Source organism: Lissotriton helveticus, chromosome 2_1, assembly GCF_964261635.1.
Source record: "Lissotriton helveticus chromosome 2_1, aLisHel1.1, whole genome shotgun sequence".
NCBI lineage: Eukaryota > Metazoa > Chordata > Amphibia > Caudata > Salamandridae > Lissotriton > Lissotriton helveticus.
Genome location: NC_136059.1, coordinates 1,939,010,093 through 1,939,026,042, shown reverse-complemented (window position 1 = coordinate 1,939,026,042; position 15,950 = coordinate 1,939,010,093). Strand labels below are relative to the sequence as shown.

Below are 15,950 nucleotides of genomic sequence, written 5' to 3'. Positions count from 1 at the left end.
TGTGCTTTTTGCTCTTTAGGAGCACAGTCTCTTGCCAGATTTTGCAACCAGTTGTTTGAGGAGCCATTCCCATCTTGAACTACCAGGGATCTGCAATAAACAACCGAATTCATTTTGATAACTTTTTTTGTTATCAGTACTTCGCCCCCATTCACATGATGATCGGCTCAATTTACTGATTTAAACATTCCAAAATTATCCTCTATAACTAATTTCCTCATTTCTCCACACTGAAGGTTTTTTTCACCTTCTCACCAATTAGTGCAACAACTGAGGGCTTCGCACCCCCCCCCCTTACCCTACTACTTAAGTACTAGGGACCCTTTTGGGTCTTTTCATACCTCCTTGGTTCCAGCCCCTTAGAATGCCCTTGCTTTGTACTCCTTTGTAAGTTCACCTGTTTGCAGCTTCTCTCCTAGTGCTTCTATTTTCTATTTGTTTTAGAAATCTTCCTAACTTGCTTCTATTCAGTCTCTCTCTCTATAGGGGTCCCATTTGTGTGTTTTTTCTTCTTCAATGTTGCTGTTCTGATAAGGACCCTTGAATGACTAATGAATCACAATGTTGTTGATTTAAATGACAATAAGACTAGGAAATTCATGTCTTGATTAGACACCTGGAATGAGTGACTGAATCACTTCAGCTGCCCATCTACCCTTGTTCTTATGCCATTATTACTCTGTACATAAGCAAATGTTTTTGAATTGCATGTTGAATTGCATGTTTGTCATTGAGAGATCACTTTTGAGCACAGCACTTAATAGGGGATCAAGAAATGTATTTGTCCGTCTAGTTTGATGCATCCGCGCGGTACCAAAATCATCAATGGTCTCAGTCTGGTCTTATTAAAAACCACTCATAAGAGTAACCACTATATACAGCTTTTCTTCAGCAGATCTAATCACTGTAGATCCGAAAATGGAAATTATGCGTCTTTTGTATTACACATGCTTTTAACGAGAAGGCAACCATCACAGAAAGGGTAGATCATGTTTTATAATGCCAAGTCTGCAGGGGTGTGGAATTTAATAAACTATCTACTTGTCCATGGGGCAGGTTGCTTCATAAATCTACTTGTCCTGTAACAAAATCCACTTGACACTTTGGTGCCATGTAGTGCGGTGACAAATTATGGCAGCAATCATTATATAAGAGCTATGCTATAGCCTCTCTGATTATGCCAGGGCTCATACCATAGTAGTGTTTGAATACTTGCAATTCCATTTTGTTGCCATGTTTCCGCAGATCTACATACTAGGGCTGAAGGTAGTGGTAAGCAATAGTTCCAGGGTTGGAATGTCCTTTTGAGTCCGTGCAAACCTATTAACATGCATGTGTTAAGGGTTTTCAACAACTCTTCGCTAATCTTTTCCAATACTGAGAAATGTTGGAAATTTACTCCTGACAATGGCAGATGTAAACCTTCTTCCAGAGTTTGGAACAAAGTGCTTGGAGGGAAAGTGAACTTGCAAACACTCAGATTTTTGCATGAGCAAATCTACTCATGCATTTTTGCTCATGCTCAAATGCAGTTCACATATTTTCTAGGAGTACTATTTCTTGCCCTACTTCTGTATATTCTTGGGAATTCACGGTAGACGTATAGCTGCACTTAATACAAGGACATATACCATGGGTGCACTTTTGAGACTTTCTATTATAACTGTGCCCTTAATTTGGTCTGGCATTGACTGTGACCTTTTGTTTTTATTAAAATTAATTTTTCTCTTTCTCGCTCTTTCTCCTGGCTTCACTGTGAGTGACAGCATTCTGCTTTCTCACAAGGAGCATATCGGCACACAAAGTAGTTTTGTTCAGTGCCAGTAACTACTGTGGCAGTGTGTGCCATTGAGACCAAAAACAATTTTTGCTTTTACCAATGTTTGGTATAATGGCGAGGGCCCGGCAGCTCAGACACCAATAAGGTTTGACAAAAACCATGCCAGAACAAGTCACACATTGACACACATGAAAAGCTGACCACCAATTTCAGACCTACTGGTTTTGCCAAAGCTTGTTTTTCTTTGTTTGCCATAATCCTATTAAAACCTCTTACACTGATTTTCCATTATGAATATTTTTGAGAAATACTAGCATGCATCAACACATATTACTAAATGATGCTGCAGAGAAATGCTACAGTAGTTTAGCTAAATGTTTTTTTTCCTACTTTCATTTTTTATGAACATTATATTTTGAAAGCGAAGAATCATCAATCTTGCTTTCAAGCTTCTGCAACTATTTGCATCAAATCAGAGAGCCTTCTGGGAGCATTATACATAGCCTCATATTGCGGAACTTTGAAATGGTGAGTACACCTTTTTTTACTGGAACCACTGTCAGTCGTGCAGTCAGAGCTTACAACATTTACTTAGAGCGATCCCCCTAATAATAAAGGCTTTCACATAATGAACCATCAATACAAGTTTGAACAGCATTAACATATGGACAAACATATTACCTTAACTGTAGACAGTGCCCTTCTCTGATCCAAAATATGGTACTTCAAAATGGCAGCCAAAGGGTTTGTGCTGCAGGGGGTTGGGCCTTCTTGTCCCAAGGACAAAATACACATGTAAACTTAACCCCAAACAATATGTCCTAGGCGTTGGGCTATAGGAATTCCACATTCCTGCAAGTCTTGAAACAGTTAAAACAAGTCATTAACTTACCAAATGGAAAGCTTCAGGAGAATGCTGAAAACTCAGCAACATGTGGGAGAGGACTGCTAGTGCACCAGGTCTCACAAGAGGAAACCACAGACGATTGAATACCTAAGAGGGAGTAAAGCAGGCACTGTTAAGTCTAATATCTTCTATTTTAACAGTTCAATACACTTCACACAACAATCATTTATGTGCTATTCAATCAGAAAATAGAAGAAGTGCTGGATTAAGACCCAAAAAAGCATCTCTTCTCTCTGAAAGCAATCCTATAGGACTACAGCATGTCGGAAGGCAGCACAAACTCCTGGGCCCCACCTTTGAAACAGATCATGGCCCATCGTTATGAGAGCAACACAACTACAACAGGTACAGGAAAAACTGATAAACCAACCTTTTCAGAAAAGCCTTTAATATTCCAGCAGCAGGATGGGTTCACATCATGCCTTATATGAGCCATACCCACTGCAGAAAAATTATGCACACATTTCCATAATTAAAGTATCTCACATACCAGTTCAATTTTGAGCAAAGTGACATCAATCAGAATTGTAAATTTCTGGACGGCGGCTAGTCCCTTAAGAAGTGCAATCACCCAGGTCTCCACATGCTGTGCCAAGGGCCATGACAGCCAGTCGATCATTCTGAAAGAGAAACAAGAAGATGAATTAAAACAAGTTTGCTTTTAAGTGAATCTTCCTATTGAACAAATAAACAACACTGCTCCTAACATGTTTTAACTTCAACACATCAATTCTGCATCCCAGTGCACTGCTGAATGTACATTCAATAAAGAGAATACCATTAAACAGACTACATATGCACTCAAACACATCACGAATCTTACAAAATACTCTTTCACAGACTATCACCTTCTTCTGTTTTTTTTGTATTTCCCCTTGCAATTCTAATCAGGGAAACACCTTTCTCAGGTATAATGGTTGTTTTACCTATTTGCTGCCCAGCAGGTAATCATTCCTCTGGCACATAAAATTGTACTGGATTCAGTCTCTATTTATTGGCACTATTCACCTTCTGCTGCCCAGCTTGGGTGATTAATCGGTCCGTGGGAGCATAAAATTGTACTTGGTTCGGTTTTTATATACTACGCTGCCTTAGTTGCCCTAGTCCCCTCATAACATTTAGCTCTGATGATGCCCAACTAGCCAAGTCTTTTAATCAGATCAGGGTCTAGACCCTTAACACACCCTGCCAGCCCCAACCATCTTCATACAAACAAGCGTTGTGCACAGAAAACTCCTTCTAGGTAACAGGATGCAAAAGAAAAAAACTTCGTATTTATGTATGCAACACTCAAAAAATCCTAAAATATAGGGGACTCAATGGGAGATGATGCCTAGCAGCTAGCTTGTGGCTACAATAGCAAATGTCCTAGGCCCGCAGCAATTTGCAATAACGTCAGTCAACATAACTATTAAATGTGGCTGCAGAAAGGCCTTGTCTCCAAGGTAGTTGCAAGATGAAAGTGCCAGATGACCAAGATCAAGTTGCCAAAATCTTGGTTTATAGACCCATTTCAAGCAGGGGTACCAGGAGGATTTTGTGGTTCAGTACATATTCAGTCAACAGGTACAGTGACACTGCACTCAGCCGCAAGATATATTCTCAAAACCCATCTATTTTAGGAGGCATTTATTTTTGCCAAACGATTTGCCAGTACCAACAGACAACTTGGCTATAAAGCGGTGCTATATGAACACTATTCGTTCATATAGGTGCAGAGCAAGAAATTAAATTGGAACAACTTAAATCTTCCATTTCAAGAGAACATGAAACACATCGGTGTGCCCTCACCAACAAAAATCAATGAGAATAACCTATTATTTCCCTGTATGCTTGAGTTCTATAGCTGGCCTGGAATTACACAGTGACCTAGATACTTGAATTACTGTCTCCCCAAGTCTATAATGGCCTAGAATATCCCACTTACCTTCGGACTATGTTCCAACTGTTTAGGTTTTGGATAATCTGTCATACTACAGGAATTGTCTTCTAGGCAAAACAAACCTTTAGCTCACTTCATCTAAAGTACCCAAATTTACCATGTATTACATTGGTCCCCCATTGATTCATAGCCTCAATCACTCAGTCTTATCAGACTTATATCTGCATATTTAGTGTTCAAAGCATTGCTTGAGATGTGAAAGGTGTATTAACCATTAATTCTTGCAACTGTTTTTCAATAAATGTTTTACTGCAACAATAACATTGCAGAACAAAGGCTGACTTTTTACATAATTTAACAGTAATTCCTCAAAATAAAGGAGATTACCTTAATTGTTTTTGAAAGGCAGAGTGTGTTGAGTTCTTGTAAGGAGAGTGGTGAAAAGAACTGAGCAAATACAACGTGTTAATACCCTTAAAGGTCAAAGTGAAATTCTGTAAGAAAGCCAGTTCTACCACTATTACTAGGTATTTTATGGTGCATACCAACAATAACAGAGGGAGTTGGCAGGTTCGGTTAAGGGTCCAGACCCTGAACTATAGTTGAAAGACTACGTTAGTTTGGCATCATCAGAGCTAGAAGTCATGAGGGAAATAGGGAAGTAAGGGAGCACAGTTATACAACACGTGCTAAATAAGAATGGTGAATGGTAATTATCAGCATCTGTTTTAAGGTGTGATCTGAAATGTACATCGTTAATCCAGAAAATACTCTTGCAGGTGCCAGGAAGATTCAAACATGTAATCTTCAAATCACACACAAATGTTTGTAACCAACGCGTTAACCATTGAGCTCCAGCACAAGCTCATCGAGCCATTCAGAGATGCACATATTTCCATGTATCAGGGGGTATAATATCTGTATTTGTTAAAATCAAATCTCGTGGAGTGGGTAATTTTCTTAAGCATGCACATTAACTAAAAAGCAATACCAGCAATCCTGAAAATAGTAACAGTGTGCACAGGAAGAGGCTAACATTCAGTTAACTTAATACATTTCTGTATTTCAGTAAACAAAAGGCAAACCTAAAAAGGGGGCAGTTTATCACAAATACAAGATGGGAAAACGAGTGTGTCTTTTTTTCCTCTTCCCATCTCAAGTAAAATAATACCTGCAAAGAGCTTGAGTCATACTTGCATCTTTTACATTTGGATCTGTGGTCAGGCTTCTGATGAGAACAGTTATCATCTGTAAGGGGATATGCTGTACAAGGCTTGCCAGGGCAACCGACGGTTCAATTGAAGCATCTAAAAGAGTCAAATACAAGTCTTTCAGAAACCCAAATATAAATAATGCAACAACATAAACAAAACTAAAGCAAATGGACAGAAAGGAAATCATTTACAACACAATACTACAATTAAATATTTGTGAATTTAGAGATCTATAATTCCCTGAACAAAACTTAATGCAGAGAAGATAACAGTAAATGAAGAAACAGGAATACAAGCAATGTAATTACGATCATTTGGTCTGTATTAAACCAAGGGGTTTTATGAACAACAAGAAACACATATCTATACCGCATGTACAACAAACGTGCAGCGAACTGTTATGTGCTCCCACACGGCAGGAGCAGAAAGCTACTCATGCTGAGTGGGAGCACACAAGTTTCTCCCTGCACTCTCACCATGGGTGCAGCCAGGGAGGTCAGTGGGCTGTGGTTGATCAAGGGCTTCCCCCGGAGACCCAATCTTTAAAAATGATGCAGGAAGCTCCAGGTTGGCACCCGGGCACTCCAGTTTAATAAAAAAAAAAGAATTGAAAAATCAAATGTATTGCCTGCTACTGCACAGCTCATGCGGGGGGGGGGGATCCACAGAGACGACACATCTCTAGATAAGACCTGATCAGCTGCCACCATATTCAGAAAAGATGAGGCTGCATCCATCTTAACACTTGGGGACTCACTTACCTTCTTACAAAAAAAGTTAAAAAAAATACTTCTAGATGTAGCAACGCACTTACATTTTCTTGGGGGGGGGGGGGTTGAGGGACCCCTTGCTAGGCCTTTTGGAAGGTCAGGGACCCAATCCCCAGGTCACACTCTTTTTGATGGGGAGGTAACGTCTGACTTCCCCCCCCTCCCCCCATCCATCCCGGAGTCTCCTAGAGGCCCCAGGAACCGCGTCTCCAGGGTGGTATTTATAATCAAGAGGAGGGGGCATATGCACCCCACCTTCCTGGGCCACTATGAGGTACTGGAGACCCCAATCCCCGGGGCAGTTTTCATTTTGAGGGGTGGAGACAGAGTTCCCCTCCCCAAGCCAGAGAAGAACCCAGTGGACCCTATCCCTCTGTGACATTTTTCTTAGGACATTGAGACATTGTGTCCCCTCCTAGAGCCAGAGAACAGACCCAGGGACCCCATCCCCAATTCAAGCCATGTCCCAGGGACACCATCTCCAAGGACACTGCAGTTTCCTGTCTGGGAAAGTGTGGGTATACCCTGACTGCACTCTGTGGCAGAAACACATTTACTCCCACCCGGAGTTGGGTGCTGATTGGGAGCCGACAGCAGCAGGCAGATGGGGGCACAGGGAGGCATCGGACCCAGGCCTTTGGATGAGCCGCGGAGCTGGGCTTGCAACTCTGGATGCACATACCAAACCAGGAACACGTGCCTGGCATAAATACAAATTAAAACTTGCAAACAGACCACCAGACAATGGGGATGACATTAAACAGCTTGAACATAAGGGGTGGTGCTGTGGGTGTCCCGGTTTTTCCGCAGTTTTAGGGAGATTGCCCCAGCGCAATTCTTGCACTCACCATAAGGCTTACCAGTGCTGTATATTGACTGGTGAGTGTAAGTGGGCAGGCCACGGGATGGGCTGACAGGCCGACCCGAGCTACTCCACTCTATGCCTCGGAGAAACTTGGCTCCCTTTGGCAATCGAAGGGATTCGATCGGTGGGACATGATAGGGATCAGCAGGGTCGATGATGTGTGGATCAAGGGTAGGATCAAAACTTTTGAGGAATTGAAAGTTGAATATGGATTGAATGATAGGGAATCCTTTCGGTATGCACAAGTCCGGCACGCAATCTTGTCTGTTTTTCCCCGAGGCTTGGACGTGCCGGAGGCATCCCCGCTTGAGGATAGGATACTAGATGGGCATGTCCCTGATAGCACCATCTCGCTCATTTATAAAAAACTGATTAATACTAGGATTGACTTATTGGAAGGCCTCCGAGGGTTGTGGACCAGCGATGGTCTGGAGCTCGATGATGAAGATTGGCAGGCCGCGATCTCTTCCCCGAAAGAAGTGGCTATCCCGGCACGCCTTCGGTTTGTCCAACTCAAAATTCTGCATAGGGTGTATGTGACTGGTCCGCGTCTGGTGCGAATGGGATTCTCGACGGATGGATTGTGCAGACGTGGATGCGGCATGGTGGCCACATTTCTCCATATGATTTGGGAATGTCCGGCCGTGTTGAACTATTGGAATCGCGTGCATGCGGTAATGAGTGAGGTTACGGGTGTACGGTTGATGCCTGAAGCACGGAGATGCTTGCTGAACGTCTGGGAACCGAATGATTATAATCTGGCGCAGCTTCGATGGGCGACCTTGGGTAACATGATCGCCAAGCGTGACATTGTCCAGCTATGGGGCGCCCAGAGGCCTCCGACAGTCCTAGTGTGGAAACAAAACATGGATTGGTGCATGTTTCGAGAAAAAACGGTTTATGTTTCCCGTGGCACACCTGGCAAATGGGGGAAAATCTGGACTCAGTGGAACACATACCGTGGTGATATATGTGCTCCCCCCATATCGGACTGTGATATTGACTTGCCCTCCTCCCAACCTGATGGTTCCTCCGCAGGATTATAGATGTTTTGTATACTTCTGGTCTCCTTCCCCCCCCCCCCTCCCCTCGATTTACTGTTTGCAACAATATCTGATTTCCGTTTGTACCCCCCCCACGGGCCGAATGGTGACACAATTCTATTGTACTGCCTTGCCATGTTTTGTTTTTCTGTTTTCTTCTTTTTATTTTCAATAAAAAGTTTCAACAAAAAAAAAAAAAAAGCTAGACACTGTCCTACAGGCAGTGGAGACAACTGGAACTGCTCTTGACCTGACGCACACATTACTAGAAAGCAAGAGAGACAAAGAGACTGCGGACTTCACTCTCCTATGTACGGACCACCGTAAGCTTGCTGGCTAGGTACACAACAATGAACTTGCGCTAGCAGAGCTGCAGCCAGCAACCTGTGAGAATACAACAATAATACAATTATTGCAAGAACGCATAACCGCCTTGGAGCATAGAGTGGAAGATGCCGAAGGCGGTTCATGTAGAAATAACATTGGGGTGATGGGTCTGCTGGAGAGCGAGTAGGTCCAAGATGCGGTGGCCTATACTGAAAACTGGAATCGTGCGCTATTGCCTGATGCTGCACAGTCACCTTTCTTTACAGTTGAACATGCCTACCAACTGCCGACATGTAGACCGCCACCAGGCGCTAGAACTAGGCGCTTCCTGTTTGGTTCACTAAACTACAGAGACCGTGGCACAACACCACGAGAGACATGCAAAATGCAGGAAGTCAAGGTGAACAGCCCCTTGGTTATGTTCTTTCCAGACTACACTGTATCTGCACAACAACAAAGGAGCTCCTTTCAGGCAGTCAAAATCCACCTTGTGAACTGGGTGTACATTACTGATTGTAATTCTCTGCGTGCCTCCGAGTAATAGTCAGGCACCACTTGCTTCTTTGATTCCTCGTAGGACGCTTGGGACTGGATGGAGGTCACTAGCCTTGCACCTTTGGGTCCCTCGCCTGCCAAAATAGAGGGGAAACTAAATTATATGGAGGGCCGGCGTCTTGTTTGTGGTGGGCGTGCCAGGAGCCCTCATAAGCCAAGGGTCGTACCGATCCTGGCGCAAAGGATCTTGGAGCGGCGACAGGCCTTGCACGTAGCAGCTGCAATACGAAAACACACCCTAAACTCAGATTAAGATGCCAGCTCCACAAAATCCAGGAGCGACTAGGCCGTCGGGGTGGGGTGGATTCACCAACTCCACCAGACGATGTTACAGATGGCGGATGACATTATATAAAACACAAAATGGCGGCCAGGACTGCCACACTTGCGACCCACTAAAGACCTGTAGCTCTCACGTAACACCCTAGAACTGCACCCAATGGACATCTTATCCTGATAATGTAACGATAGATGCACAACGCAATCAAAACGTAGAACTGCTGCCCAACACGGAATAACACTCCGGCTAAGTGCAGCAAGTATATTGCCCACAGCGCAATAGGGAGTCCTTTGATGCTAGTTTTTGCTACTCAAGCTCTTTTTGGATTAGCCGACACACTCTGCAGTAGCCAAAGTTAGGCTGAATGGTTTGGGCGCATCCCTGTGGCACATATGCATTAATAATGTTACATGATTTGGGATTATTCCCCCTCCCCTACTTTTCTTTTCGGATCTAATGGGTTGCCCTGAACTGTCTGGCCCCCTAAATACCCTAGCTCACTGGCACGCCTATAGGCAGTGGGCTCTTCCAATTGAGCGCGATCATGGTGCAGTCGAGATAATGTCTCATCCCTAACATTGCTTACACTAACATCATCACCTGGAACGTAAAAGGCATGTAAAAGGAATGGCCACACTTCTGCACCGCTACTCTGTATTCTCCTACCGTCAACGCTGATCCATCCACATAGCACTATTGCAGGAAACACACTTGACGCTCACAGACTTAATGTCTTCGCTGGCGCAGCCAGGTGTTTGTCACTGACAATTCTTCCTATGCTAAGGGAGTGCCAGCTTGGGAAAAACTGGGGACCGCATTTGTGGCGGATACGGTGGTGGTGGACGCGAACGGCAGGTATGTGCTTCTGAGAGGTCACTTAAATTGTCAAAAGATCCTGCTGGGAGCCCTCTAAGCTTCTCAACCCAGGCCAGACCTCGTTCCTACACAAAGTATCTGGTGTATTAGCTAATCGAGTGAGATCCCATGGCTATTAGGCGGCGATTTAAACTCTGTCCTCAACACTATGCTAGATTGCTCATTCCCACCCCTGTCACGCAATATAGCCACATTCAACACCTAGGCATTGAGTAATTGGCTCCACCCCATGTCCCTTATAGACATATGGTGCACTTGCGCAACCCTGACATGAAGATATATTAATTTTATTCTTTGAAACATGACTTGCATGTCCGAATTGATTGCATTGTACGGTCAACCGCCCTCATTCCGATAATTGGACAGATCGACTATCTGGCCTGCAAAGACTCGGACCACAACCCTAAATCCCTGTAGTTAGTGTGGGACATAGGCCCAGCAGCCATTCCTATGTTGCATCTCCAACTGGCAGCCTTGGAAACCCACAATTCCGGAGTCCCTTGGTGTTGCAATCGCGGAATACTTTGAACTCAACAGTGGCTCAACAAATAAGCTGCTCAATTGGAAAGCCTTTAAGGCAACCATCAGAGGGCACAGCTCGGGATTTACCAGGAACAGCCACAAACATTCGGACGATGCCATCAACAAGGTTGAACGCAAGCTTTTACAGCTTGAGGGGCAAGCAGTGACACAGCCACAATTATAGGAGTAGTGAACACATTGCATTATTGGAGAACCTACGGTGCTTAAAATTATGCAGCACACTCATTTCGCACTCATGCGGCATTAGATAGAGCGGGACAACTGAAAGCATGGCTTATACGTCAGGAGTGGGACAACTGCAAGCATGGCTTATACGCCAGGAGCAGCACTGACACCCTACCCACACCTTACAAGCCTAAACGGTACATCTCCTCCACACACAACACGAAATGCATACTGAAATGACCCGACATTATCGGTCTCTCTACGAGGCAACTATCCAACGTAGCCAGATCCATCTAAATATGTTCTTGTCTCAAATAAAACTGCCCACTGTCACTCTTGCGAAGCACAAAACATTAAATGAACCAAACACGTTCTTTGATACCCGTGAGGCCATCAGAGCCCTTGCATCAGGCAAAACCCCTAGACCCGATGGCCTACCTGCCGAATATTACAAGGCTTATGCCTAAACATTAGCTCCACAATCACATGCTTTAATCAGACGCCCCAACGGCTTGCACTCTCCCATCATCATTACATGAGGCTGTATTAATCTCCTTGCCTAAGCCTGGCAGAGATCCTAGCGCCCTGGGTTGCAAGTGCAAGCTAAGATACTTAACGATCAGCTGGCCCACAGTTCCGTCCCTGGTCCACTCAGATCAGAATGGCTTTGTTCCAGCCTGCAACACTTCACTGAATTTGGGACATTATTTCCAGGTCTCCACTCCTTCCACACTCCAATGGCCAAACTCCGGGTGTTTGGTTCTTGACCATGAAAGGGCCTTGGATTCTCTGGGGATGGGAATTCCTTTTTGCCATTTTACCTCGGTACGGTATTGGGGGTAGATTACTTCGCCTGGTTCGATTACTCTACACAGCACCGACACGGTGAAAACGGGCCCCTACATCTCTGGTCGAATCCTGGTAGCCCACTGTACCTGACAGAGCTGTCCACTCTCTCCACTGCTCTTTTCTCTGGCATAGAATCCCTCGCTGCTGCTATTCTTGCACAAAGTGCGGATTGAAGTATCCCCCTAAGAGACGACACATACCTAATTTCACTATATGCAGACATTCCTTTTATACATTCGGGCGTGAGATTGATCCCCACCCCCCACCTATTGGCTCAAACGCTCGATTTAGCTGCCTTCTCTGGTCTGCCGGATAACTGGACTAAATCATGTCTCTATCCATTTGCTCTCGTGTGCCCGGATCCTGCTTTCACACTCAACAGTGTCTCCATAACATGGCAACCTGACCATTTATAAATCATGGGGATACGAGTGTATCAGCAACAAGCGGATTTAATGGCCGGTAATCTTAGGAATGCGATGACAGCTTGGTGATCCGAGATGTCCCCTGGCGGTCATGGGTCGGTGGCATTACTTAAAATGGTGGCCCTACCCACACCCTACCCATAATGTAATCCCATAGAGCATTATTGATATTGCTTTTGTTCTGTTAATACCTGCATCCAGAAGCTATGTGTGGCAGCCTACACACCATCAAGTAAAATTAATGATAAACAGGCATGTCACTCCATCACACAAACGATTCTCAAATTGGGCAAAACATGTACGGGTTTGTTAAATATCTTTGAGAGCGGTCAAAATGTCTGGCAGTCAAACCTACAGCTAAGATTATGCTCTTGTAACAATATTTGGAGCATATTTTTGTATAACTAGGGTTAAAAACTTGTGTTACCTACTGAAAGCTGTATGGTCACAGCTTTGGTCATTTACTGAAATGCCCTAGCAAATGTGGTACATTGAATATCAAAAAATGCATCATGCCTAAAAATTAGGAGAAGGTATCCAATCGTTTAGGGAGGGCTTTTAGGGGTGGGGTGGGGGGGTGAATTGCCTACAATATCAGGATCAGTAAGATTTTCAGCCAATCAATGAGACGACATGGTGTTCATACAAACTTTGAGTTTCTAAAGTGTTAAGAGGTGGAGCTGTTTGCGGTGTCTATATATCTTGTTTTACCTAACCCGTTCCCCATTTTTTTTACTTTAATCCCTTCACCAAAATTCATTCCTGGCCTCCTTCCAGTCTTCCTGAATCATTAATGTCCATGGGGTTCTCTTCTCTGCAATAGATCTTACAAGTGCTTCAGTGCCTGCTGACTTAATTTCATATTGTAGGAACATTCAAGTTGTGAATGGCCAGGGCCTTGTCTTAGCGTGATATAGGGTGCGCGATTCTAAAATACTGCAAGTTAGCAGTAGCAAATAGAAAAATGTAATGTAACAAGCAGGGGCGTAGGGTGGGTGAAGGTAAAGGGTTTTGGGGTGCCCAAGGGAGGAAAGACATTCTGAAAAATAAACATTATTGGTATTATCGATGTATTGATCCATACACTACAGTTTAAAACTTTTATAATGCATATCTATGCTAACATGCAGAGGGAGACGACTGCTGAGACAACCACAGAGATCTCACAATGTACTTCCACTCTGACGTGCCTCGTGCACTTAATTAAAGTAATTCACAGGTCTCTTATGATGCACCTCTGCTTACCAGCAGCATAGAGCAATCCCAATCCATCCTGATTTGCAGAATACACTGGCATCCCAGACCTGACTATTAACAGGGCTGTCATAAATCAACTCTGTTTGAGTTACAGGACGTGTTACAATCTCTTTACTTTTCAGCAATCAGGTTCATAACTTCAGATAACCGACAGTACAACTCAGCTTCTTATTCCTTTGGGAATGTCCTGTGTTGCTTTGTTTCTTGTCTTCCTTCACATGCTATCTGTTGAATGACCCCACCCCGTCCCTCGTTGCTGCTCACCACCACCCCCTCTCATTCCCATCCCTCAAAAAAATTGTAAGCGTTGGCCACAACATATCACTTTTTTTCCTAACTTTCAGATGCACTGCTTCACAGCATGGCTAAAACACATTGGCAAGCTCTTGTACGCAAAACCTGCTGGCTTTGCCAGTACTTGTTGGAAATATATGATGATTAATTTGAAGGTTGGGGGAGGGTTGATTAACCCTTTAACCGCGGCGGAAATTCCGCCACGGTGCGGGTGATTTATGGCGTGGTTCGGACGGCCCCTGGCCGTCCTCCGCACACGCCCACCGTGACGTCGGACGGCCGTCCGACACACGCAAGGGGTTAAAGATACTATTCTTGTTTGGCTACTGCAACTATGCAAGCCATAACACTTTTAATAGTGTATGTTCCCACGATTAATGCATATTTGTTTTTAGAAAAGAAAAATATGAAATACCATTTACGCGGGATGTCTAGTATGAGTCTGGCTGATGCGTTCTGGATGCGTTGGAGTTTTTTCTGAATTTTTGCGGTGGTACCGGCGTAAAGGGTGTTTCCGTAATCCAGGCGGCTCGTGACCAGTGCGTGGGTGACCGTTTTTCTAGTTTCGGTGGGAATCCAGCGAAATGTTTTTTTGAGCATGCGAAGAATGTTGAAGCAAGATGATGACACGGCGTTGACTTGTCTGTTCATCGAGAGTGAGGAGTCAAGGATGACGCCCAAGTTCCGTGCGTGGTCCGTCGGGATGGGTGCTTTTTCCAAGGGCCTCTGGCCACCAAGAGTCATCCCAAGCGGAGGGCGAGGTACCTAAGAGAAGGACTTCTGTTTTGTCTGAGTTCAATTTCAAACGGCTGTTCTTCATCCACTCGGCTACTTCTTTCATTCCTTCATGTAAGTTGGTTTTGGCGGTGTTCGGGTCTTTGGTGAGTGAGAGGATCAGTTGAGTGTCATCAGCGTAGGAGATGATGTTGAGGTTGTGTTGGCGTGCGATGGTCGCGAGGGGGCTCATGTATACGTTGAAGAGGGTGGGGCCGAGTGAAGATCCTTGTGGCACGCCGCAAATGACTTCAGTGGCCTCTGAATTGAATGGTGGAAGGCGGACTCTCTGAGTTCTTCCGGTAAGGAACGAGGTGATCCATTCCAGTGCTTTTCCTTGGATTCCGATGTTTCTGAGGCGTTGTAGCAGGGTGCTATGACAGACTGTGTCGAAGGCTGCGGAGAGGTCAAGGAGGATGAGGGCGACTGTGTCTCCATTGTCCAGTAGAGTACGAATGTCGTCTGTAGCTGCGATGAGTGCGGTCTCAGTGCTGTGTTTTGCTCGGAATCCGGACTGTGAAGAGTCGAGGGATTTGTTGGTTTCAAGGAAGGCGGCGAGCTGATTGTTGACAGCTTTCTCGATGACTTTGGCCGGGAAAGGAAGGAGCGAGATGGGGCGGTAGTTTTTGAGTTCGGTGGGGTCAGCTGTGGGTTTTTTCAGAAGGGCGCTAAGTTCGGCGTGTTTCCAGATTTCCGGGAAGGTGGCGGAGTTGAGGGAGCAGTTGATGACGTCTCGGAGGTGTGGTGCAATGATGGAGTCTGCTTTGTTGAAGATGTGGTGAGGGCATGGGTCTGTGGGGGATCCTGAGTGGACGGAGTTCATCAGGCGGATGGTGTCCTCAGTGGAGATTGTGTTCCAGTCATAAAGGATGTTCAAGGGGGGTGAAGGTACGGCGGAAGGTTGGGTGGGTTGGTCTCCGGGTTGGTTGTTGAAGCTGTTGTGGATGTCTGCGATTTTGTTGTGGAAGAACGAAGCTAGGGAGTCGCAAAGGGTTTGAGAGGGAGTGATGTCGTTGGAGTTGGCTGAGGGGTTGGTAAATTCTTTGACGATGTTGAATAGTTCCTTGCTGTTGTGGGCGTTGTTGTCTAGTCGGTCTTTGAATGCGGCTTTCTTGGCATTTCGGATCAGTTGGTGGTGTATGCG

At 44.8% G+C, this 15,950-nt stretch overlaps 1 protein-coding gene across 1 annotated transcript in view; it reads right to left on the bottom strand.

The window, feature by feature from the left end:
* USP38 (ubiquitin specific peptidase 38) overlaps positions 1–15,950 on the bottom strand; it is a 132,124-nt gene that overhangs the window by 91,917 nt on the left and 24,257 nt on the right. The window contains exons 3-5 of the mRNA XM_078676867.1: positions 5,741–5,876; positions 3,178–3,307; positions 2,673–2,774 (exon numbers count right to left, since the gene is read on the bottom strand). Of these exons, the coding sequence (XP_078532993.1) occupies positions 2,673–2,774; positions 3,178–3,307; positions 5,741–5,876 (368 nt within the window). The remainder of the gene's footprint in view (positions 1–2,672; positions 2,775–3,177; positions 3,308–5,740; positions 5,877–15,950) is intronic.